Below are 23,040 nucleotides of genomic sequence, written 5' to 3'. Positions count from 1 at the left end.
TTTTTAATTTCACCAATTTTCCAAACTTTATAAATTGTTGGCTTGTTACACTGGAGACATTCAGAAGTCTTCTCATGCATTCAGTCTGAATGTCTTTTCTGATACATACCAATTGTTTTACAGGCAGGGCCTTTCAAGATCAGGGCCTTTGTTTGAATCTAAATCTTTAGGATTGATGATAACACATGTAACATGCTGACGCTCTGTATTAAGTTAATTTCTTATGAACTATAATATACAGACATGTAACCATAACTTTTCATTTCTGCTTAGCATAATTCACTGCAAATCATTTAAACAGCATCTCTTCAGCCTTACTCTTTTAATTAACTACATTTTATTGCTAAAAATTTAAGTGCATCTGTGGTCAGAAAAGTGGATCTGCAAATAGGTTAATGTTTTATATTAATTCAACATCAATGAATTCTAAATATATCTTGCTCAGTTTATAAATTAAAATAGTCTCCTGTCACCTTGTGAAGAACAACCTGATATGAAAAATCAAGTTCAGCTTGTATGTTATCAACAATCCTAAAGATCTGTAGATTCAAACAAAGGCCCTAACCTTGAAAGGTGTTCCATATGGGTATCCCCCTATACTATATGGAGTCCTACTAGCCTGGGTAGATGTAAGGATCCAACTACACAGATCAGCTAGCCAGATCTGAATTTAAGGGCCAAAGCCTACAGGCTAGGGACAGACATTAAAAAATCCTGAGCCTGAATTGATTCAATCTTTGCAAGATAGTCTAACTTGTATAGATTAAGTCAGTTTGCAACTGTACAGACATTCCCTCTGGACTGAGGAAATGCAGGCACATGCCTGCAGTGGCTCAGGCTAGAAGCTGGTGGATGCTCGAGCCGCCCTCCCTTTCCTTCCACAACGCTGAGCTGAGGGAGGTGGTGGTATGGCCAGGCCTCAGTAAGATACTCTGATTAGGGAGGGGTGTAAATCCCCACTCTGCCTGCATTGTTCCAGGCTTTTCCCCACCTACTGCTCAAGGAGTGGGAGTGTTGCCAGCCCCCAGCCCCAGGCTAGTACCTTGAGGCAATAGGGTGGGGGGGGTCCATGGGGCTAGGGCCTGTGCTGTGGGAGATGAGAAGGAGGGAGAGGGGGATCTCTGCTTGAGCAGCAAGCAGGGAGGTGGGGCAGGGCAGGGGGAAGCCAAAGAGCATGCTGCTGAGCCTGCAGTCTCTGCCGGACCTCTGGCTAGGGAACAAAGGGGCCAGGTCAGCCCTCTTCTCTGGAGCAGAGAGCACAGCATAGCACAGCTCAGGGCTTCAAAGCATCTGGTTTAACTTAAAGCAGGAAGAGGTCTGGGATAGACATTGCACAAATCAGTTTGACCCAAATCAGTTCAGTCTGATACTACATTCAACTAGGTTTATCTCAAACCAGTTTCAGCCATTTTGAAACTGGTTTATGTGCACTGAACTTATGTTCTGTTGCAGGTTTAAATCAGTTTCTGATCACTTACCAGTGTATGTGTAAGGTCTGTCCCTAGTCACAAAGACAAACCTAACTCCCTACACAGACAACATTCCCATCTATTTAATGTGCTTAGGTGATAGATTTTTTGATTATGTGTGAGAGAAAATAGACTACAGCTCTGTTTTTGGGTACTGAAAACAGTAAAACTTTTGTTTTCAGTTGAATCTAGGTACTAATGTAACCCTGTTTACATTCTGTATGGTCACTGTGATAACGATGTGTATTCTTTTTCTGCATACTCTCATTAGTATGCAGGTTCAGAGGTCTGGGGCCTACTCAGGCCTGTTTTTACTGTTTGTGGGCTCGGGTTTACTGTTTTGGGGTTAAAGTGTGCAACTGGAAAGGTCAAGTGGATGAGATTTTGTGATTCCAGTTTGTGAAGTTTTTAGGCACACGAATGTTGCTAATGCCAAGTTATACAAAGGTCATGGAAAGAGTGGTGCAGAGATCTGCCATGGTATGGCCCTCAGTTTGAGGACCAAGTCAGCGCAAGTAATGATTAGGAGACAATTGGGACAGGAGTTACTTTTTGGATGATCTTGTAGTTCATCAACTTTAACTTAACTTAACTTAACTCAACTCTATGGTGGGATCAGGTAGAATTCTGATAGTCACTAGAAATCCCTGAGCCTCCTGTTGGGCAAGGGGCTAAAAAGTTGGAATTCAATACACAATCTTAAAAGGACCAGCAAAGGAGTGGTGGTCACCTCTACTAGTACAGAATAGTGGCAACCCTGGCAAGGAGATGGTGATCCAGTAGCAGAACTACAGTAACTCTGGTGTGGGCCTCCCTACCCAGCACTTGCTACTCTGGCTAACATTGTGGAAGTGCCTCCTCAGAGCAGAGCAGCAACCCCAGGGAGGGAGAAGCAGCAGAATCTTCTGGGGTGTGCATCCTTACGCAGCACCTGCTACTTGGTTGGCTGGTATAGGTGGAAGAGCCCCTAAGTGGCAGGGGCTATACCAATGGATTGGGCTAGGTAGTAGGAGTGTGCAAAATGGGCTGTATTTGATTCTGATTTGGATTTGGCCCAAATCAGGGATAGTGATTCGATTAATTGATTTGGATCACTGTCCCCAGTTCAATTTGGCTGAATCCGAATCTGAAGATTCAATGCTGATTCAGAGAATCAGCAATTTGGCCATAAACAGAGATTTTAAATGTTTTTTCTACATACCTTGAGATACCAGGAATGGCTCATGAATACTGCAATGCTGGGGTGGATGGAGCGTCCCAGAGGAGCGCGGGGTGGAGGGGTGGCCTGCATGCTCGTGGCAAACCCAGAAATACTTCCAGTCCACTTCCGAGTCTATCACTGAGAGCACTGGTGGCCCTCCCCCCCACATTCTCCCAGCTCAGCAATCAGCCATGGGGGGACACCAGATCCCCCTCCAGACCCAGTAGGCACCAGTCATTGAGCCTGAGGTGGGGAGGGGCACAGCACACTCCCCAGTGGACCTGGAAGCTTCTGGTCCACTTCTAGGTCTGCTGCTGAGTGTGCTGGGGAGCCCCCCGTGCTCCTGTGGGATGCTCCGTCCGCCCCAGCATCTCAGCATTAACAAGCTGCCTGGTACCTTGAGTGTGAGGGGGAGGCAAAAGCCCCCCCAGCATATCCCAAACCCTGACCCGATGTGCCTCGATACTTACCACAGGAGTGAAGATGAGCAGCAGCTGGGGAGAGATGCAGACACAGGCTTAGCAGTTCTGGAGCTGTCTGAGCCTGCCAATTGGTGTGTCCCAGGGGCATGGCTCTGGAGAAGTGCAGGCTGCTCAAAAACCAGCCAGAGATACAGCTGGCATGGCACCGGGGAGCGGGGAGTGAAACACCAGTGGGGAGATGCTGGCTGCAGAAATCTCAAGCCCTAGATGCTGGAGAGAGGGACTGGGCACTTGCCCAAGGACCCAGACAGGCAAAGCAAAGAGCATGAGCCCCGGGAACCAACGGGGGTAAGGGAGCCCCACCATAGAGCAGCAGCCTTTCAAGACACCGCAGGGGAATGGCGGTGCTCTGTCCAGGAGTTCAGGCGCTGTGACAGAGGACCACCTCATAGGATTGCTGGCACCTCTGGGCAGCCCTGCAGTGAGCAGAGCGCAGGCTATCACAGATCCATGGGAGGGGGAAGCAAATGACTCTAGCTGGTGGGATCAGGATAGCTCAACTACAGGTCATCTGGGCCCCAGAGAGGTCATGCTGGGAGAGCTGGCAGAGGCTAGGCACAGGGCACCTGCTTGTTTCCATGACAGCTAGGAGAGAAGGGATGGGTGAGTCCCCCAAAGTGACAAAAGGGGTCCAGGGAGACAGAATCCCAGGAGCCCGCTGGCAGATGCCAGACATTTTTTCAGTTAAGTTTTCCTCAGTTGCAGTTAGCCCTAGACAGGACAGGTTTAGTTGCATGAGAGCCGGCCTGAAGATGAGGGACACAGAAAAATTGATGGCAAGGAAGACCCGACCCATTTCAGGTGGGCAGCATGGATAAGGCGAGATCACCTAGGGGAAGATCTGTGGTAAGCAGTGTTTGCCCAGGCTGTGGATGTGGCAAGGGTGGGCTAAAGGGGAGGCTGTAGCCCCATGAAGAAAACTCAGGGTTGAGACTCTCTTTGAGCCATCTACAGGGAACTGCCTCCCCAACAAACAAAAGGTCAAAGACGTGGCAGATGAGTAGAAGCAGTGCCCGAACCATCTAGGTGGTACCAAAGCCCGATCTCACTCTGATATCGCTGGGGGGCAAGGCACTGACGAAAAAGGGGCCAAAGCCCTATAACACCTACAAGTGATATTGAGATATGTAAAAAAAACATTTAAAGCTGTGTCTATGTCCAAATCATTGAAACTTTCTGAATGATTTGGAGGGTACTGATTCAATTCAGAGAGATTTAAAAGATCTCCTGATTCAATTCAGATTCAGAAATTTGACCACCGAATCAGGCCAAATCTCTATCGAATCAAATCAGAGACCAAAGCTTCACACAGCCCTACTAAGTAGTAGTTTCTCTGGGTTGGTTTGTGTGGCAGGGCACTGTTGGTGCCTGCCACTTTAAGGACTCAGCCAAGCAGCCAACAGGTGCTTGATTGCAGTGGCCATTTTAGATCTCTAGCCACCTATACATACAGAGTAGTTTGCTGCTGGCAAGCCAGACAGCAACATTGCCCGGCTGCAAGGCTTCAAGTATCATCCTGGAGGGAAGGGCAGGAGCTGTAGGGGATGGTTTGGAGGCTCCTGGTCCTGGGCATGACCTAAAACTGCACCCTGCTAGGAGTGGGTGGCCTGGTGGGGCTCCCAGTGGTGCAGAAGCCCCCAGGAAATGCCAGGCCAGTTCCCACCCTGGTGAAAGGTGGGTCAGGGTGCCTTAATAACCCCAGCTCCCACAACTGTGTGGGTTACCCCCTTGCAGGGTCTGGAAGGTAGACCCCAGACAGTGGGGCTATAGACTTGGAAACCTGTCTTGAAATACCCCGACTGGTCAGTGCTGGGGCCAGGACCAGAAGGGTCAAAGGGCCAGGGGCCCACTGAGGGACGACCAGAGCTGAGGGACTGGGGTTCTAACTGGCTTGGAGGTGAGGCCAGGCCCTGTGTCCCAGGGGAACCACACCTGTAAGGAAGAACAGCTCAGGGAGCTAGATAGCCTATAATGAAGGTAGAGTAGGCTGCCTGAATGGAGGGATCTTGTAGCGGTCTGGATTGAAGGTTTCTGGGGCCAGATTTGGGCCGGTGACATTAACAACTGTGGATGCTTTCTGAGACACTTGGGCTGCGGTGTAGGGGAAGAACAAAGCCGCAGGTAGCACCCCCTGGCATCGGGGCAAGAAATGGGCAGCCTCCCGCCTAATTAAGATAATTAATTAGATAACAACTAGGCATGGCAGAAAAGAAGGTGGGCAATTAGCCCAGAAACAGGTGGGTGGGCCAAAAGCAAGTCAGCCCTGAGAAGGCTCCCTGTTACAGTTTGCCAGGGACTGTGATTGTTAACTGTGTAGGGTTTTATGTTTAATAGTTAAGGGTTTTTTTTAAAGTTGTGTTAGCACCACTGTCCACCAGAGAGTCCTTGGGGATCATTAAAGTACAACATACATGGAACGTGAAATACAAACACAGACAACTCAGTGTCCTAAAATCAAAGTCTAACTTTATTAATACAACAAATGTTGTCTTAGCGATTTGTATATATGGAGAGAGAAAAATACTTAGTACAATGATCTCACCCAGTCCCAGATGTTGCTTTGCTCAACAGAAAAGGCTGGCCACACCATTCTTGAAGCAAAGGGTGAATCGTTGGCTGGGACCGTCCAGACAGGGGTTGAAGGCTGGATTTATGATGATGACAACCACACACAACTTTCTTCCTGTCCCCTTTTATGCTTTTCTTCAACTTCACTCCCTTGATGATTCTTTGCTTTTGGATTGGTCTCTGTGAGGTCAGCGTACTGTCCGTATTTGATCCTGTTAGCATAGCTCTTTGTTCAACAGACACATTATGGGGACACCTCTTAATTTGGTCTTTCTGGTGTCTTACCCTCTGATTCAGCTGGTTAGTGCCAAGTTCAGTTAATCTGAGTTGGTAACAAAACTATTACTAGGTTGTGTTAGAAAAACCTCTCACAGTGATAGAAAAGGAAAGAAACAGCATGTGAGCAAACTCAAGGCCATAAGCTGCTTGCAAGAGGCAAGGCCAGCTGATATTGCAGACACCAGCAAAATGAAAAGTTCAGATAATAATGAGGCTATACAGAACTTAAGCAATTATTAAATAATGCTGAATATAAAAGACAACTTTAAACAATACTGTAATTTACCACTCCATAAACAGGTGCAACTTTAAAGCATAAAATATGGCAAGCTACCCTAACAGTTGTTTATTTGTCCCCTTTTTCCTGTAATAAACCCTATTTTAGTTTAATATTGCTTGTGAGTTGGGAAGTGTGTTCATCTTAGAATACCCAGTTGAAATGTGTTTTCCCAGGTTTCTGGGTGGGGGCTTGGCAAGATTTAGGAAGTTGGAGTTAAATCCCTATTTTTGAACCCAGTCCTTGTTCCTGATGTCTAGTGCCTGGCAGAAGGGTTACACTAAGATATAAAAGAAAGTAAGCTGGTTTGGTAATCATAATTATTCTTTGCTTTGACTCCTGACGGCCTGTCCAGCCAGAGAGGACTCAAACCCACATCTCTTACTTTTCAGAAGAGCATCATAATCACCAGGCTATAAGCTATAGCAGAGGTGTGACTAGAAGAGAGCGGCACTCTTCCTTTCTTGCATGTTCCAGTTCACATGGAAGGATCAATGATTCATCAGTTCAGAAAGGAAGAGTGAGAGCAGTATGAACTTAGCTCTGTTGCCTAGTGGTTAGAGTACTACCCAGAGGGAGCCAGTCTGGGTACCAGTCCTTCCTTCCCATAAATTAATTGAAAATTCATGCCTTCCAAGCATGTGTAAGGCCAGTTGAGGATCCAGAAACAAGGCATTTCTCTCCCTAAGCCCCTTGAGGGGCCTAGAAACAGTAGATGTGCTCAAAGCAGGCTTAATATATACTGACAGATGTGGCTCCTCATAAAATAGAGTAGCAGCTGTTTTATTTTAAATCTGTGATGAAGAATGCTACCTCTCCCTTTACATTATAGCCTGCTGATTGGAGCACTTGCTACTAAGTCCTTTATTGGATGTAGACTGACCCAAACATAGGTGGATTAACACACAGGCCAGTGGGCCCCAGACCCAGGAGTCCCTGCCAAACAGGGGCCCCAGGGTGTCTGGGTTCCTATGGGAAATGGTGGGTTTCCCCTTGCAGGCAGGCAGCATTGTAGCCACCAAAGGGTTGCTTGGGGGTTCCAGGAGCAAGATGCAAGGGGCTCCGAGTGCCTGTGCGAGCCACATGCATGTATACGACCCAGAACACAGCCAGGCAATGTAGAGAGCAGCTCCCTGTAGATAAGTGTGTGATGGGAAGGGGCATGGGGGCACAGATCTATGCCCCCATGGTAAGGGAGGGAGTGGGACAGGGGCTGGGTGTGTTGCCCAGTGAGGACAGTGCATGGGACCCAGGGCCAGGGAGGGAGTGGGACAGCACCATGGGTGGCTCATGCAGGGGTTACTGGGGGAGTGGCTCCCCACCACTGCACACAGCCCTGAGGGGAGACATGCGGGGGGGGAGCATGAGCCCCCCCATATATGTGCATGAGGTGGATCCAGGCTGCTTGCTGTGGGCTCAGTGCTCTCCATTCTGCTGCCTTTGCTTGGGAACCCTGTGTCAGACACATGCCTCCTACATGTCCAGCAGCAGTGGGGGAGGTGAGTTATGCCTCCTGCTGCTGGGCAGGCAGGTAGGGCATGGCAAAGGCAGCAGAGAGCTCCAAGCCCACAGCAAGCAGCCTGCATCTGGCCTCATCCCGCTCAGCTCTCCTCTGGCTGTGGCAGAGGGAGAAATGTGGGGGCAGGGAGCAGGGAGGAGAGGTGGCCACATGCCATCCCACCCCCAGCTCAGCTGGGTCCACCCAGCCTCCACTGTGGGCAGAGGTAGCACCAGCCTCTTCCCAGTGGTGGATGCTGGGCCAGGGCTGGGCTGAGCCGGGGGTTGGGTGAACTATAGCCACCCCACAGTTCACCTCAACACCCCTGTAGCCACCCCTCCCAGGACTGTGACCACCTGCCCACCCTATGCAGCTGAGCCCACCTGATTCCCACTCGCTCCAAGCCCAGCCCCAGCCCGGCTCCCCCCACTGGAAAGAGGCTGGCACCACCCCTGCTGGGAACACTGCACCTTTGCAGGCTCAGCTGTGCAGGGTGGGTGGATGGTGACGGCTTTGGGAGGGGTGGCTATAGGGAACGAAGGCAAATTTTGGGGTATCTGTGACCCTCCAAGCCCCTCCTGTGGAGCATGAAGGCCTGGCCTGCCCTAGGCAGCAGCAGCACCAGAAGGCATGGGTGACTGGTGCTGCCTTAGTTGGCACCCCCATGCCTTGCACCGCCATGCATCCCCTACATGTCACCACTGCCAGAAGGGGAAGGGGCCAAGCCTCTTTGTGAATATGGCCCCTGTGCCTATGTTTCCAATCTGTAAAACAGGGATAACAACACTTCTTACTCTTGCAAAAATTTGTGGGAATAAATAAATAAAATATGGACAGATACCTAGATACCTTGGTAATGTGGCCATAGAAGGAATTAAGAAGCTGTGAATTTTATTTGTAGCCCATTTAATAAATGTGAGCTTTTTGGGGAGAGAGACACATGAATATTATTTAGCAGAAAAAAAATCATTTGACATTTATAAGCTTTTATGAATTCAAACACAGAAGGTATGTTCAAAGGAAGAATGATGGGGAGGATCATTAATATCTTGGGAACAAAGGCAAAAGTAAACAGGAACAGGGATTTCTGCGCAAGAAAGAAGGCTGACAAACTATGTTGAATCAGATTTGTATTTATTACCATATTGTGCATTGTTAATGTATAGGGGGCTGCATGTGAGTGCATGTGCACCCCTGAGATTCGCGGTGCACCCCCTGAAAGAAGCGCTGCCGGCACCTACGGTTGGCCACTACTCACCACCCCTCCCCCGCTTTGTTGCTAACACCGTGGGTAGTGTCTGTGGCTAGTTGCTGATCGCCTCTGGCTGCTGCTGCCAGCGGCATCTGTGGGTGGTCGCTGACTGCCGTTCGATGCTCACCTCCCCACTGCCTACACTGCCACAGCCACCTGCAGGAACTCCCCGCTCGCCACTGCCATGCCCCTGCCACCACCTCTGCCTGCGGGAGGTTGCTGTGCCCCCCCGCCCCAACCTCCAGGGGCGTGCGTCATCATGTTATTGTGTACCCCAAACATATAATTTAAACATGTTCAGTAATTCTGCTTTTCAGTTCTGGTGTTCTTTTTGTAAGGTCACCAGAACTTCTTGAAAGGAGCTAATGGAACACTATTTCTGAAACCCACTGTCATTGAGAGAACTTATTAAGTATAGTATGCAAAGCATACATCAAGTTCTTATTTTTTCATCTTCATTGAGCTTTCTCTTTCTTTTTATTGAATGAACCAGGCCTCAAGGACTACTGCTGTTTTGTTTACCATGTTTACTTTTTCAAACTAGCTACTAGCAACATCTTGATAAAAGAAATATACATAGGCAAACAGAAAAGTTTCCCATTCAAATATACTGCATTTGGCTTCCTTCCATTCCTTGCCTGCTCCATGATGGTATGTGAGCTGTGGTTCTCAGTAATTGATCTACCACAGATCCTTTTGAGATTAAAATGGGAATTAAGCAAGGTTGCATCATTGATTCGGCACTCTTCTCAATATTCCTTGCCACGATACTACATCTGACTACCAACAAACTTCCAGCTGGAGTGAAGCTAAACTACTGAATGGATGGTAAGCTGTTTAACCTCATCCAGCTCCAAGCCAAAAAACTCCAAGCCTCAACCATCCCCACCTCAATAATTGAGCTTCACTATGCTTATGATGCCATAGTGTGTGCTTACCTGGATGCAGACCTTCAGATGATTGTTGACATCTTTACTGAGGCATACAAGAAAATTAAACTGATGCCTAACATTCAGAAGACTAAGGTCCTCCACCAACAAACCTCTAATGAACAGCCCCCAGCTCTGGTAATCCAGATCCATGGTAAGACTCTGGAGAACAATGAGTATTTCCCATACCTGGGAAGCCATCTCTCACAAAAGGCTGATACCGACAAAGAAATACATCACCTCAAATGTGCAAGTTCAGCCTTTGGATGCCTGCGGGAATATGTGTTCATAGACATCAGATCTGAAACCAAGCTCATGGTTTATCAAGCAGACATGATCCCACCTTACTGTATGGAGCTGAGACACAGACAATGTACAGGAGACATCTAAAGCTGACATCAACGCTGCCTGCAGAAGGTCCTCCCAATCTAGGAGAAAGACAGATGCACCAATGTTAGTGTCCTCCTGTAAGCAAACACCACAAGTATTGTGGCAATGATCAGCCACCATCAACCTGGTTAGGCCAGCCATGTCATCCAGATATCAAACTCCAGACTTGCAAAGCAAGTTTTATTCTCCCAACTCAGTCAAGGCATACACTCAAGAGGGCAGAGAAAGCACTTCAGGGACGTCCTCAAGGCCAACTTAATAAAGTACAACATTGATGCTATCTCATAGGAGACTATCGCCCAGGACTGCCCCAAATGGAAGAGGAGCCTGCTGCAGGGACCGTAGTACTTTGCAACGTCACAATAGCAATAGGAGATGGAAAAGCAGGAGAGGCAGAAACAGTGTGTTGTGGACCAAATCAAGAATCCAGTGCCACCCACCCCACACAGAAACACACAGCTGAGCTGCAGCAGAGTCTGTCAATCCCAGATAGGCCTCATCAGCCATCTTCAGACACACAGATAAAACAATAAACCTTGAGTATCAGGGACTGCAAAAGATTTGGCTTCCTAACCATCTTCAGAAACTTAAATCAGATGTCTGCTGTTCAGGTTGTTTACCTGTTTAAGAAATCTGGCAATTTCATCAAAAGGAAATTGGAAACAAGATGGAAAACTGTAAGAGCATTGAAAGAAAACTGCTTACAGTACTGGATCCTTTAAACACAAAGGCTTCCTTTCTCTTCAGGGTAGCCTCACCACTCGCCACATGGTGCAGTATAGAAAACAGCAAGTATACGGCTTCCTGATAGCCTTCTTTAACTAAATGGTAAGTTGTGTTGGCATTGGTGGTCTGATATTACTACTTTGGTTATAGAATATATTTTGTTCTTAGTGTGTAGTTTCAATTATAAGCCATCAATTAGAAGAGAAGTTTCCACCAATTATATGTGCAATCCCACTGCCTTCGCATTCAAATTTTAAAAATAGTCTTTCAGAAGTTCAACAGGAAACAAGCTTAGTTGAAAATGCTGGCCCACCCCAGCCCTGATCATTTACTGTAACTCTTTCTGTAAGTTTATTATATGGAAATATCTATTTGTTGGGTTTTATTTTGTAACTTTGATTGCCAGTTTCCAATACAAATTTTAAGTTATCCCAGAATACTGTACAGTTTATGTGAAATATTTTTGACTACTGCTCTATAGTCTCTATTGGCTCTATTATGGGATCATAGGAAAACAAAAGTTATTAGCAGTTAGAAGTTAATTAATCCTAATAATTGTTGTATTATAGTGCTTTCAGATCATTTGGGAAAGAAGGTCAAGTTCATTTTTTTCTTTTATATATAGATATGTGAGTGCAGGTGTGCAATGAGAAGCTTCTGTGTACTATTAAGTGTCTCAGAAATAATTAAAAATGAAAGATTTGGATTACATACAATCCTAGTCCTGCAGTCTGTTCTGTCTACAGTTCCAGTGATGTCAATTGAACTGGAACAGAGCCTAGATTTAGGCCATCACTTTGTGATGAGCACTACAGCAAGGCAGAGGTATGTCCACATCGAGCACTGGTATTATCACCGGCATCTTTTCCTCTGCTTGTCTAATCTAATATCATAGTATTTGTATTGGAAGAATGGTAGGATGAAGTTCAAGCCTAGGAGGAAAAAAGTTTCATTTGAATTCTAAAACGAATGCAAAAATAAAATCTGGATGCAGCTTTTTAAGTGTCAATGACTAGAAAATGCATGCTTCCCTCACGTTATGTTGTGCATGTTCCTGGGAAATGGCGCATAATTCCAATTTTCATAAAGGGAACCCACTTTACAATGTAACAAATCTTCCAAGACCTCAACTGCACTGACCTCCAGACCCATTTCTACCACTCTTACAAGATAATTTTGGTACCCACCAACAGCAGACAGTACACGCAGGCACAGGGCACTATCATAATGGGGATGGCAACCACAGAAACACATCTCAGAAAACGAGTGAGGAGCACAGACCCACACAGGATATTTTGGTGCATCACTCCCACAATCATGAGTGACTGGTGCCTCCTGAATCTGGGGGGTACCTGCAGAAGTCGCTAACCCTGTTGGGGGGGCACCAGCCCTACCAACAGCATCAGTGTCAGCCGTTGGGGGGGCCCCATCCCCATCGGGGGGCACATGCACCCCCTACTAGTTGCCTATGCCCACAATGCATTGCACAAAGCAGCTGACTCCAGGCTTCCACCCCACGGATCGCATAAGAATGAATTTACCTTGCATATAATGAATTTTTAGTATAAAAGGCCATTGCATAAGAGTGAATTGGCACATACAGAACCCTCATGAAGTGAGGGAAACCTGTACCTATGTTCCAAAATTATGGAAACATGTCTCCTTGTCCAATTAAGTAAAAGGAAAGCTGGAAACAAAACCATTGCAAAAACGCTAGCTGGAAGGCATGGCGCTCTAACCTTTGACAGAAAACTAGAGTACATCTCCCTCAGGGCGGCCGCAGGTTGTCTCTCTCAGACCTGAGGGGCCAGCTGCTGGAGGAAAACATACTGGGGAAGCAAATCCTATAGGCTGGAAGCTCCAGGTATGGCCTTTCTTGGTGAGAGGTGGAAAGGGAAAGGCACAAAGGCTCTGAGTTATTTGCTCTGTGGAGATGGAGGGACGGGAAAGTTTTCCTAGCTACAATGACTTGCAGGCAGGTGTGAAGTGCCAAACACCAGTCTGCAGCAGAAAGGCACGATGCCGAATCGGACGGTCCGGCGCCAAGGGAGGAAAACACAGATGTGCACCTGCCAGAGGCAAGGTCCCGCCTCTCGAGACTTTCGGAGAAGGGACAGTGGCACCTCGCCCCCTGGCCGCGCCGCAGCCTCTGCTCCGTGCTTCTTCCTCCTCCAAAGCATCCTCCTGGGGCGGGGCGGGGGCGGGGCACCCACACCCAGGGCTTCTGGGCTTGTGCCGGGCCAGCAAGGGCCCCTGACACGGCCGTGCCCCCGCAGCCAGGCACTTCATCGCCCCTGCCAGCGCCGGCCCGACTCCCGTGCCTCCGGTTCCCCGCGGGTCCCGGCTGCAGGCGGAGGACCCCGCGGCGGGGGGCGCAGGCTCCTCTCCCCGCGGCGGCGTCAGTGGAAAGTCCCCCCCGGGCGCGCGTCACGGAGCCGGGCCGCGCTGACGGCGCAGCTGACGCTCTTGGCTGCCCGCGCGCGCGGCGGCCACAATGGGGCTGTGTGGAGCGGCGGCGGCGGCGGCGGCGGCCCGGCCCCCGCGCCGCCCCCTCCCCTCCCCGGCCCGGCGCGGAGCAGGGAGCCGAGCCCGGGCGCCGCAGCAGGTAAGGCGGGGAGGAGCCCTCTCCTCTCCTCCCTCCCTCCTCCCCCTCCTCCACTGCCATTTAGGAGTGAAAGCGGAACACATCTGGTGCCCTGAGTCCCCGCGGGCGGGGCTGCCCCGGCCCGGCCGGCTCCCGCGGGGGCGCTAAGCGAGGGGGCTTTTCTTTGCCGGCAAGCCCAGCTCCGCCGGTCCTTCCCCGCGCAGCTGGATTTCCGCTGGGTGCAGATGTTGCTAATGGCAGCTTAAGCACGGATGGGCAGATAGCATATGGGATGCAACACGTTGCCATCTGGGCCGTTTAGCCCCTCACCTCCGAGAATATCAATCACATATATTCCGGGGGAAAATGTAATGACTCTCGGAACAGGAAGATGAATCGCCTGCTGCGATTCGTATGCCTTGACCTGATGCTATGTAGCAATAAGATGGGAAATGGATCTCACCGGGTTTTGTTGTTTCGGGGTGGTTTTTGGTTTGGTTTGGTTTGAATCCAGTGAGCGTGTGACCAAACGGGGGTAGGCTTCAGCCAGGATAATCATCTCTTTGCATTTATAGGATCCTGGCAGCTGTCAGACGTGCCCGACGCTGAGGCGTGACCCGGCCTGCTCTCTCGCAGTGACAAGGGCCGGCGTGGGCTCCGCTGTGCTCACTGCAAGTGACTGTAACAACAAAAGTCCCAATGCCAGTGTGAAATATTCTGACTTCGAGCAAAACTATCTTGATCTGCACTTCATATTTCTTTTAGGGACTAGGAGTAGGGACAGGGGGGAGCAACATAAGGACTAAACTTTAGAGTACTTCAGAAAAACTATTGGGGGTAAAATTAATTGCCTTTTAGCAGTTTCCAACATGTTTTATATTTTCAACCATGAGTTCAGTTGTTTGACTTTTTATGAACTAAGACTTTTTGACTTCAGAAGGCCTATTCATTCCCCACCGGGCCCCAACACACACATTTACAGAAATTTGAACATGCAGAAAACGAAGTGTTCTTAAGGAAACAGGTATGTATGCATTATTGGTAGATCTTGCCCAATGATTGTTCAATATGTCTTGAATGTGCAATAACTTGTGCATTTATTGGGGCTCTATTACAAGTCAGTAGAAGGTCACCCATTACTTTCAAAAGGTTATCTGATTGGGCCCAGCCAGACTTTGTAAATTCACTAGCTTTGTAATCTGTTTCAGTGTTATGATTTTAACCTTTTGAAGCATGATCGTATCCAAAAGGAAGGTTTTGCACCTGTAAAACTCCAGAGTATTTATCCCTTGATTTCTACACTTAGCCTGATGATTAATTTTTGAAGGACACTAATTTTAACATGTAATGTGCTGCTATCTTGTTATCTGAAATGTTATTCAAGATGGAAAGAAAATTAATAATTGTTCAAGGACAGAAAGCAAGAAGTATAATCCATCATGCACCTGTTGCCATTCTTTCTTATGCTGGGTTGTCAGTGACACATTTTTATCCTAAATGAAGTTACTCTGCTTGCATATTAGTAACCAATACACGCTGTAAGGTCTTTGGAGATGGAGACTGCCTCTTCATTGTGTTTCATGTGCCCTGGGGCCTTGGCTTCTAGTTGCTACTATGAAGGCAGGGATTGTCTCTTTATTGTGCTTGATGTGCCCTGGGGCCTTGGCCTGTAGTTGGTACTTCTAAAAATAATAATCTGTACACATATGCACGTGCACACACATTGTGTGTGTGTGCAAATTCCATGTCCTTCATCTGTAAGATAAACCTCAAGTTATTAAAAACTGTTCAATATGTTAAAAGATGACCTTTCACTCTCAAAATGTACAGAAAAATACATAACCTTCCCTGAACAGGAAAAAGGCACCTTGTTTAATTAATATATTATGTATGTATATCATGCAAAATCCCACTGATGGTATGAGGTTTGCCTTTGTCTCCATGTAGCAGACCAGAAAAACAAAGCTCTTGTTCTGATAAATGGGCCTGAGCCGGTTTTCATTGGTGGTTTTCATAGTATTGAGCCCCATTTTCTTGTACCTCAAGGCAGGGTTTGAATTATGAGAGAGTTCAGGGGGCTGAGCCCTCCCATAAGAAACAAAAGCACCCCTGTAAGATTTGAGAATCATAACCTGGGGTGGGGGGTCTCTGATTCTGTTAGGCCATTGTGCTGGGCAGTCCAATATTTTTTGCAGACTCCCCAAAAAGTCAAAGTGTAATTCCAGCCCTGCCTCAAGGGCCACATTAAGACATGTGGAAGTGAAGTCTGAGTTGCCTATATGTGAAGTAAAATATTGCTTCAAGCATATTCCTGTTGCCAACAGGGATACAAATAATATAAAACTCAAAATTGCCACTCTGCAACAACAAAAAAGTTCTAATCTTTTAAAATTGATCAGCATACCTTTTAACAAAGTATTTTTTGTGGGTTTTTTAAAAGAGGGTTTATATTGGATTAATATTTAAACATGCCAGTGTAAGTATGTTTATGAATGGATCAGTGTCTTTTTTATGAAAACTATTGTTGTCATAAATCCTAGTTAATTCTCAACTCTAGTGTACTTGATTCTTACATGATCTCATCCATGCTAACCTTTTTTACTTAACCCTGTAGTCTTTACTAAGCAAAGAAAGCTCCCCATTGAAGTCAGTGGAAAATCTTGACAGAGTAAGGGCTGCAGGCCTATGAAGTGGCTTACTTCCAAAATCAGTCATATACAACATATGTCAGTGTTGTTCTAATGAACTGAAGAGGGAACGGTTTTAAATTATGTTTAGATGTCTGTCTTCTAAAATTCAAACTTAGTGCCAAAAAGAGTTCCCTATTCACATACCTCTTAAATTGAGAGTTGAATGGAACACCAATTGCACAATGATGTATCCATGTACATATATGTGTGTGTGAGTGTATCTATGTGTGTATATATAAAATTTTGTATGGGCAGGAAAGGATAAAGAAGTTAAAGAATTCCAATACCATATATTGTGGATTTTAAATACATTAGTTTCCTTATAGTGACATTTGATTGCATTGCAATCATAGCTACTTGTTTCTCTTCACACTGATATTTTAAAATATTTAACACTGCTATATTTCATTTTAATGTAAAGGCCTTGGCAATAAATGGCTGGAACTTTTTTGAACATGGAAGCTAGATATAATGACTCTGTACAATAATAGTTCAGTACATTTTTGTGTATAACATTGCAGAGTTCCTCCCATCTTGCACTTTGAGAATTCATTTTTATTACTCAACTGACAAGTTGCTGCTTATCTAGAATGGTTCATCCTGTCAAATTACAATTACTTACATAACTTCACATTCATATTCAGTTTTTAGTTTATCTTTTAGTGAGGGCAATATGTAAATATAATATAAAAGTGCACTTCATAGTTAATACTTTAAAAGAAGATTGACAGTTGTTTTAATTAAATGTGTTCTTTGGGCTCCTGTATTTGGATACCAAAATACAGCATTTCACCACATTTATAAAATTGTGTTTGCATTTATTTAATTTAGGTTTCTTTTTTAACGCGTGTAGCCTTGAATGTTTGTTCTCCATTTTTTTTTCACATCATTACTCTGATACTGCTTGATTAGCTCCCTCCCCAGTCATGATTGGTAATTAAAATAGGCATTAAAATTAGTCACTTAGCAATTTTGCTGTTCAATTGGCAATTAAATTACTTAATTGCAATTAAAGTCCTAATTTTAATTGGCAAAATGATAGATGTAGATTTAAGATAATATGTATAAATACTTTAATAAGTGTCTATATAAGGATTACTTAATTACTCAACTTCAAGTTTATGCTGTTAACTTTAGAACTTTTAAGTGAGCAATGAAATTTATATTACATCTATTCTAAGGATATGGTAATTAGGTGTATTACTTATCACTATAAGGGTTTTTGCTATAAGTTACTTCTGTAGCTTTTAAAATTGTATCCTGGGCCAGCCATTGTAATTGTACATGTTCTATGTTATGTATCCTTTTAGGTCTTTGATCCTGCCTGGCTTTCACTGAACTGGTACCTACTGAAGCAATCTAGGGTTATTCATAGGTGAGACTGAACCGTCATAATTGCAGGTGAGAATAACTAGATCCACATTTTATACAAAGAATATACAGTGATTATAAAGTTATTAGCTTTTTTTTCTTTTAAGAAAGATTCAAGGACACAACATTAAAGTTGTTGAATGAATTATTACTTTTGATTGTAGATATGTTACCATAACTTTTTTGATACCTTAGCGAAACATGTAACAGCTCGCCAATTTAAAACTTAAATCAAATACTATGTTTATACCTGTTATTGTTCTTGATTTCAGCATGTTTAATTGAATACAGACAAACAATTTGGACCTCATATTCATTTTTTAACTGTAAATTTAATTTACAATTAAAAAAGTATTTTAACTCTTAAATTGGAAACACTTTCAAATGGAATTTTTGGCAAAACTTAGGCATACATGCAAACCTTATTAGGGAATGATCACCCTTTGCCCAGCTGTTCCATTTTTGCACAGTGCTTTTGGTCTTATCTGTTTTAATCACATTTAAAATATAAAATGTCTAAGTTTGTATTTAAAAAAGCATCTTTTGGATCCTCTCTTTTTAAAACAATGGCTCATTGTTATCAAGATGATAGCACTTTTTGTGCAATTTTATTCATTCTGGGACTCTACGTATATCTTACACATGTATTTTTTCTAAGCTGAGTTGCATTAACTGTAATCTACTGAAAATCATAATCAAAAAGTTTTCTATACACCAAAAACAAGGTAAAAAAGAATAATGCATGCAAATGGACTGAAGAGCTGAATCATACTCGCACAGCAAAAATACTAACTTGCCTTATTCTTGAACTGTTTTAGTAGAAAACTATGAAAAAAAATTATGTTTTTTTTTGTAATGCACAAATTTCATTGCAGCAGAGAACTCCAGAGAATTAATGATTTTCTTCTAAGAAAGCCACGTTCTTACACGTGTCTGATACTGCACAGGCCAAATTCTCATTCTGCAACTACTACCGCTGCAAAGCTACCTCTCTTGGCTCCTAGCTGAATGGAAGTCTAGTAGATTTCCAAAATATTCATAATGAAAGATGTAATTTCACTCTAACTTTGCTCATAAATTTTGCTTTTTTTCAGAATTATTTTCCTGCTGTGGGTCCCACTGAATGAAGTAAGAGTTGTGCTATTGACATCAGTAGGCATAGAAGGTGACGCGTATAAATGTTTTTAACATGTATGAGATAAAAGGCTTTCTTGAAATTGTTTTTAAATTATTGACTTGAAAGGTTCCAGAATCCTAAGCTGCATTTTTATTTGTATATGTGACAATATAATAAAAACATAACAAAAGTCCCCCTTATACTGGTCTTCATTTGGTTGCACATAATAGTAAATATTATCAAAATTATTTGTATCATGTAACGCTTCTGCTTAATTTCACATATCCACAACTTAAAAGCTAAGGAAGTATGGTGTGTTTTTTCATTCTTGCAGTTATCAGCTGACCTGTTAATATTTTGTTTTAAAAGCTAGGAAAAAAAATGTTTGGGATAAAGAGAGAAAGACCATAACTAAAATTAGCACTGAAGGGAGGAGGAGAAAAGGTGCACCAAGATCAGGCACCAACCATTTCTCGGACTCGGAGCAGCATCGTTTGGCTTCACTTCTACACGACCTTCCACCTGTTTTATAAAGGATTTGCTTTAATCTTTTTTCAGATGTTTTATTTCCTTTTCATTTCTCAGGAGGAAGTAGGACTCAAGTAAGTGCTGTCTTCTAAGTGCAGCTAGACTTCTTAGCCTCTTCCCTTTTGGCGATAACCTTTTCAGGGGAAGTCATTAGGCTTCAGGCCTAATCCTCCCATGACGGGACACCTGCACCTGCCCGGAACCTAGAGGCCCGCCCGGGAGCGTGACGGCCCGCGGGCGGGCACCGCTTCCTCGCGTGGGAAGACCCCGCAGGCCTGTCGCGAGTGACCCCTTCGGCCACAGCTGCCGCGAGACTGCAGGGAGGGGCGGCTCTGGGGCACGAAGAGACCCGCAGCGGCTTCGCCCCCGGGCGCGCAGGCTTCAGCCGGGCCGGGGTCGCTCCTCCACGGGCTCAGGCCCCCTCCCGGCAGGGGCGCAAGGCCGCGCACGGGCCGCGCCCTGGGCACCGGGGGGGTGGGGCGCAGGCAGCGAGCCGCGCGCGCGCGCTCGCTCGACACCCGGCGCAACCCGCGAGCGGCTAAAAATAATCCCGGGCGGCGCGGAGTTTCCGACGGGGGAGCCCGGCAGGCCCTGCCCACCCACCGCCGGGCCCCACGCGCGGCTTCCCCGCACCCTCCCGCCGGCGCAATGGAGCAAGCGCCGGGCGCGGGGCGCTGCCGCCGCCGCTGCTATTTTTGGCGCCGGCGGCGGGTTGCGTCAATCGCGGCGTCCCCTTGCGTCACGCGCCGCCGCCCCGCCCCTCGCTCTCACTTTTTCCCTTTCGTGCGCCCCGGCCCACGGGCTGTGGCTGACGCGCCGCGCCGCGCTCGTGCTCAGGAGCCGCCTCCCCCCGGCGGCGCCCGGCCTCAGCCCCAGCCCGCCGGCCGGGCCTTAAGGTGGCGGCTGCGGGTTCCCGCGCCCCGCCCCGCCCCCCCGCGGCTATTTATAGAGGGCCCGAAATAGCCGCGCGGGGCCTGGCCGGGACACCCCACTGCGGTGCGGTGCGGTGCGGTGCGGTGCGGTGCAGGCACGTGGGGCGCGCAGGGGAGGAGCAGCCCCCAGGGGAGGGGGTCTCCCTGGTGCAGCCCGCCTCGCGTCTAGTGAGACGGGCGCGGGCCGAGGGGTCTCGTGTGAGCGCCGTGCCCCCGCCCCACGCAGCCCGCCCGAGCAGGGGGGAGAGGCCGGGACCCCCCGCCCCACAGCGCGGCACTTGTTGCGCCGTCTCCGGAGCAGCCCGGTCCGGTGGCACCTGCAGGTCCCGGGGCGCTCAGGTGAGCCGCTCCCTGCCCCGCGCCCACCAGTGTCCTGCCCGCGCGGGGACTCCGCACTGCCCCATGCTGGGGGCGGGAGGGGAACATTTCCAGAGAATAAGCCGGGGGGCGAAGACATGGGGGGGCTTGCTCCCGTGTCTTCACGAGCGCTGCCCTCGGCCCCCGCCGCCGCGCGCAACTTGGGAGCGCTGCCCAGGGCCATGCTCCCCGGGGGGGTCGTGGTCTTTGTTTACAGCCCTGCACCTCCGGAGGGGGCGGGGGCGGGATCGCACCTATTTTGGAAAAGCGGTAACAAGGTGAACCAAGGTAGCTTGTTCCCACCTTAAAATCTGCACTCGTGGTGATGTCACGTCGGAAATTTACCAAAGCAAGAACTGGCCAACGGTACGGAGAGATCCAGCCCCTTGAAGGGCTGATTGGGCGGGCAGCACTGACGTGCACTGACGCTTGGAGACTTTAGGTGCATGTTGGCTCTGGAATACGGAGCCCACATAAACAAAGGCACATTGGAGGGAAGGGCCAGTCTGTCCGGCTTGCTCGCGCCGCGCCGGTCCTGCACTTCCCCGCGGAGAGTAACGAGCAAGTGCTCCCGGCGCGGCTGCTTTTTCCGCCGACCCGCCCCTTGGAAACTGTTGTGCGAACAGTTGAATGAATGAAAAAGACATTGCTAACAAGTAAGTATTGGATTTGGTTTTCGTTGCCCCTCTTTCATCTCCCAGCTGATTTGGGAGACCTGTGGGGTGCTCTTCCCCTTCGCTCTGGCGGGGGGCCGGGGGTGGGGGGGCTGTCTCCGTGCTTTCCTTATTCAGCTTCCTCCCCATGTTTCCAAAACGCGATTCAGTGAATCCGTCGCTGCCCGGCCTTCAGCTCTGCTTCGGCAAAGCCCGGCCGCGTGGAGCCGGCTCTGGAGCAGGGCTCTGCCCCTCACTTGCTGCTCCCACTTTCGCCCCTCTCGGGGAAGCCGCGCAGCCGGGCCTGAACTTTCCGGGCTCGGCAGGAGCAGAAAAGTTGCTCGGCGTGCGCGTTGCTTGGGAACGTCTGTACCCTGCCATGTCCGTGCTCGGGCGGCGCGGGCGCTGCCGGAGTGCTGCCGCTGAACGCGGACTGCTCCGGAGCGGGTGTGCATAGCCGGGGGGGGTCCCGGGCTACCTGCTCCCTTCACCTCGCGGAGGGCGCCCGCGGGGCAGTGATTCCCCCGCCGATCTCCCTCCCACAAGGTTGCTGTGCCCTGGCCAGCAGCAGTGATGCCAGGCGCGACTTGGCAGAGGAGCGAGGCCGCGGGGGAGGCGGGGTGCGGCGCGGCGGGGCCGGTGCGGGGGCGCGCGGGGTGCCGGTCGGCTGCGTGCGGGAGGTGTCCCGCTGCGGAGCAAATGGCATTGCTGGGGGCGAAGTTAGCGCTGGTGCTTAGAGGAGTCCGCCGCTATGCTGGGCTGAAAAGTCGCCCCCCCCTTTTTTTAAGTCCGACTAGTGCAAGTTCAGAAAACAGAGCAACAAATCAGCGAGGCGGTGCTGTGTCTTTGTAATTAATCTGAATTACATGTCTCTGTGCGAGTGCACCCATTGGAAACGTTTCACTCCGGCTCTGGGCAGGCTCCTCTCATCTGGGATCCCTGCCTGGCTAGTTTTCTCGCGGCTGGTGAATGCATGTGGCTTCCAGCCATGTAGGTCCTTTTTGTAAAGGGCCGTCGTTCAAAGTCTCGCTGCAGTGCCTGGGCTTGGAGGGAGGATGCAGACAAGGATCCCCCCTTTTCCGTCCTCAGTAACGGCGCTCAGACATGTGTGGGGCGATTCAGAATAAATCCACTGTCTCTCTCGCACGGAAATAACACAACAGAATGATTATATTGCCCGAGACCTAAATAACAACCTGCTTTCAGTAAGTTTTCTCCCCATAAAAGAACTCTTTAGGGAACTATCTTAAATGTCAAAGTGCCACGAGGACAAAAAAAAATCGTGTTGGCGCTTCCCTTCCAGTACTGGGAAGAGAATTTCTCGATTAAAAGGCCGCACGCGGTGTCTGACCAAAGCAGGCAAGACGTGCGGCGGGAGAGGCTCGGGGGTTGGCAACACGGTGGTTTCGAGTCCATCCCTAGCCAGTCTGAACATGAAGTCTATTGTGTCTGTGTTTCAGAGAACATACTGGGCAGGCTGGAGTCCTCCTTGGTTTCCTAAAATCTTGGAAACTTTGTTCTCCACTGAATTCCGACACTGTCCGCCTTTAATTCCCTCGAAAACGCCTCTAACTCGCCTGAAGGTTTGTGAGCTTCATTTCTTTCACACCCAAAAGACACAGCTACTCCCAAAGCGCCAGGTAGCCTCCGAGCGCCGCAGGGTCCAGGCAGGTGCCCCTCGCCCCCTGGGCTCCCTGCGCACACGAGCGGCTTTGCCGGGCCCGGGGGAGGGCGGGG

At 48.1% G+C, this 23,040-nt stretch overlaps 1 protein-coding gene and 1 long non-coding RNA gene across 7 annotated transcripts in view; both read left to right on the top strand.

Annotated features, from left to right (window-relative positions):
* Window positions 1–13,620: 13,620 nt before the first annotated feature.
* Window positions 13,621–19,019, top strand: LOC109323204. 2 transcript variants are annotated; one of them, XR_002104580.1, is made up of 4 exons: window positions 13,621–13,676; window positions 14,231–14,679; window positions 17,656–17,746; window positions 18,811–19,019. It is a non-coding gene; the product is annotated as an uncharacterized LOC109323204 (long non-coding RNA). The 2 variants fall into 2 exon arrangements; XR_002104579.1 differs by having other exon boundaries at window positions 14,231–17,746.
* Window positions 19,020–20,893: 1,874 nt separating this feature from the next.
* Window positions 20,894–23,040, top strand: part of NR4A2 (nuclear receptor subfamily 4 group A member 2) — a 7,306-nt gene continuing 5,159 nt past the window's right edge. For 2 of the 5 annotated variants that reach the window (XM_019554608.1, XM_019554606.1), the window contains exon 1: window positions 20,899–21,306. In XM_019554608.1, the coding sequence (XP_019410153.1) occupies window positions 21,285–21,306 (22 nt within the window). In that variant the 5' untranslated portion in view covers window positions 20,899–21,284. Of the gene's footprint in view, window positions 21,307–22,763; window positions 22,887–23,040 lie in introns of all 5 variants that reach the window. The other 3 variants (XM_019554607.1, XM_019554610.1, XM_019554609.1) reach the window with 3 other exon arrangements.

The sequence above is a fragment of the Crocodylus porosus genome, unplaced genomic scaffold, assembly GCF_001723895.1.
Source record: "Crocodylus porosus isolate Cpor-Errol unplaced genomic scaffold, CroPor_comp1, whole genome shotgun sequence".
In the NCBI taxonomy this organism is placed as follows: Eukaryota; Metazoa; Chordata; order Crocodylia; family Crocodylidae; genus Crocodylus; species Crocodylus porosus.
Note: the sequence above shows the minus strand (reverse complement) of the source record. Positions and strands in the feature narration are given on the sequence as shown.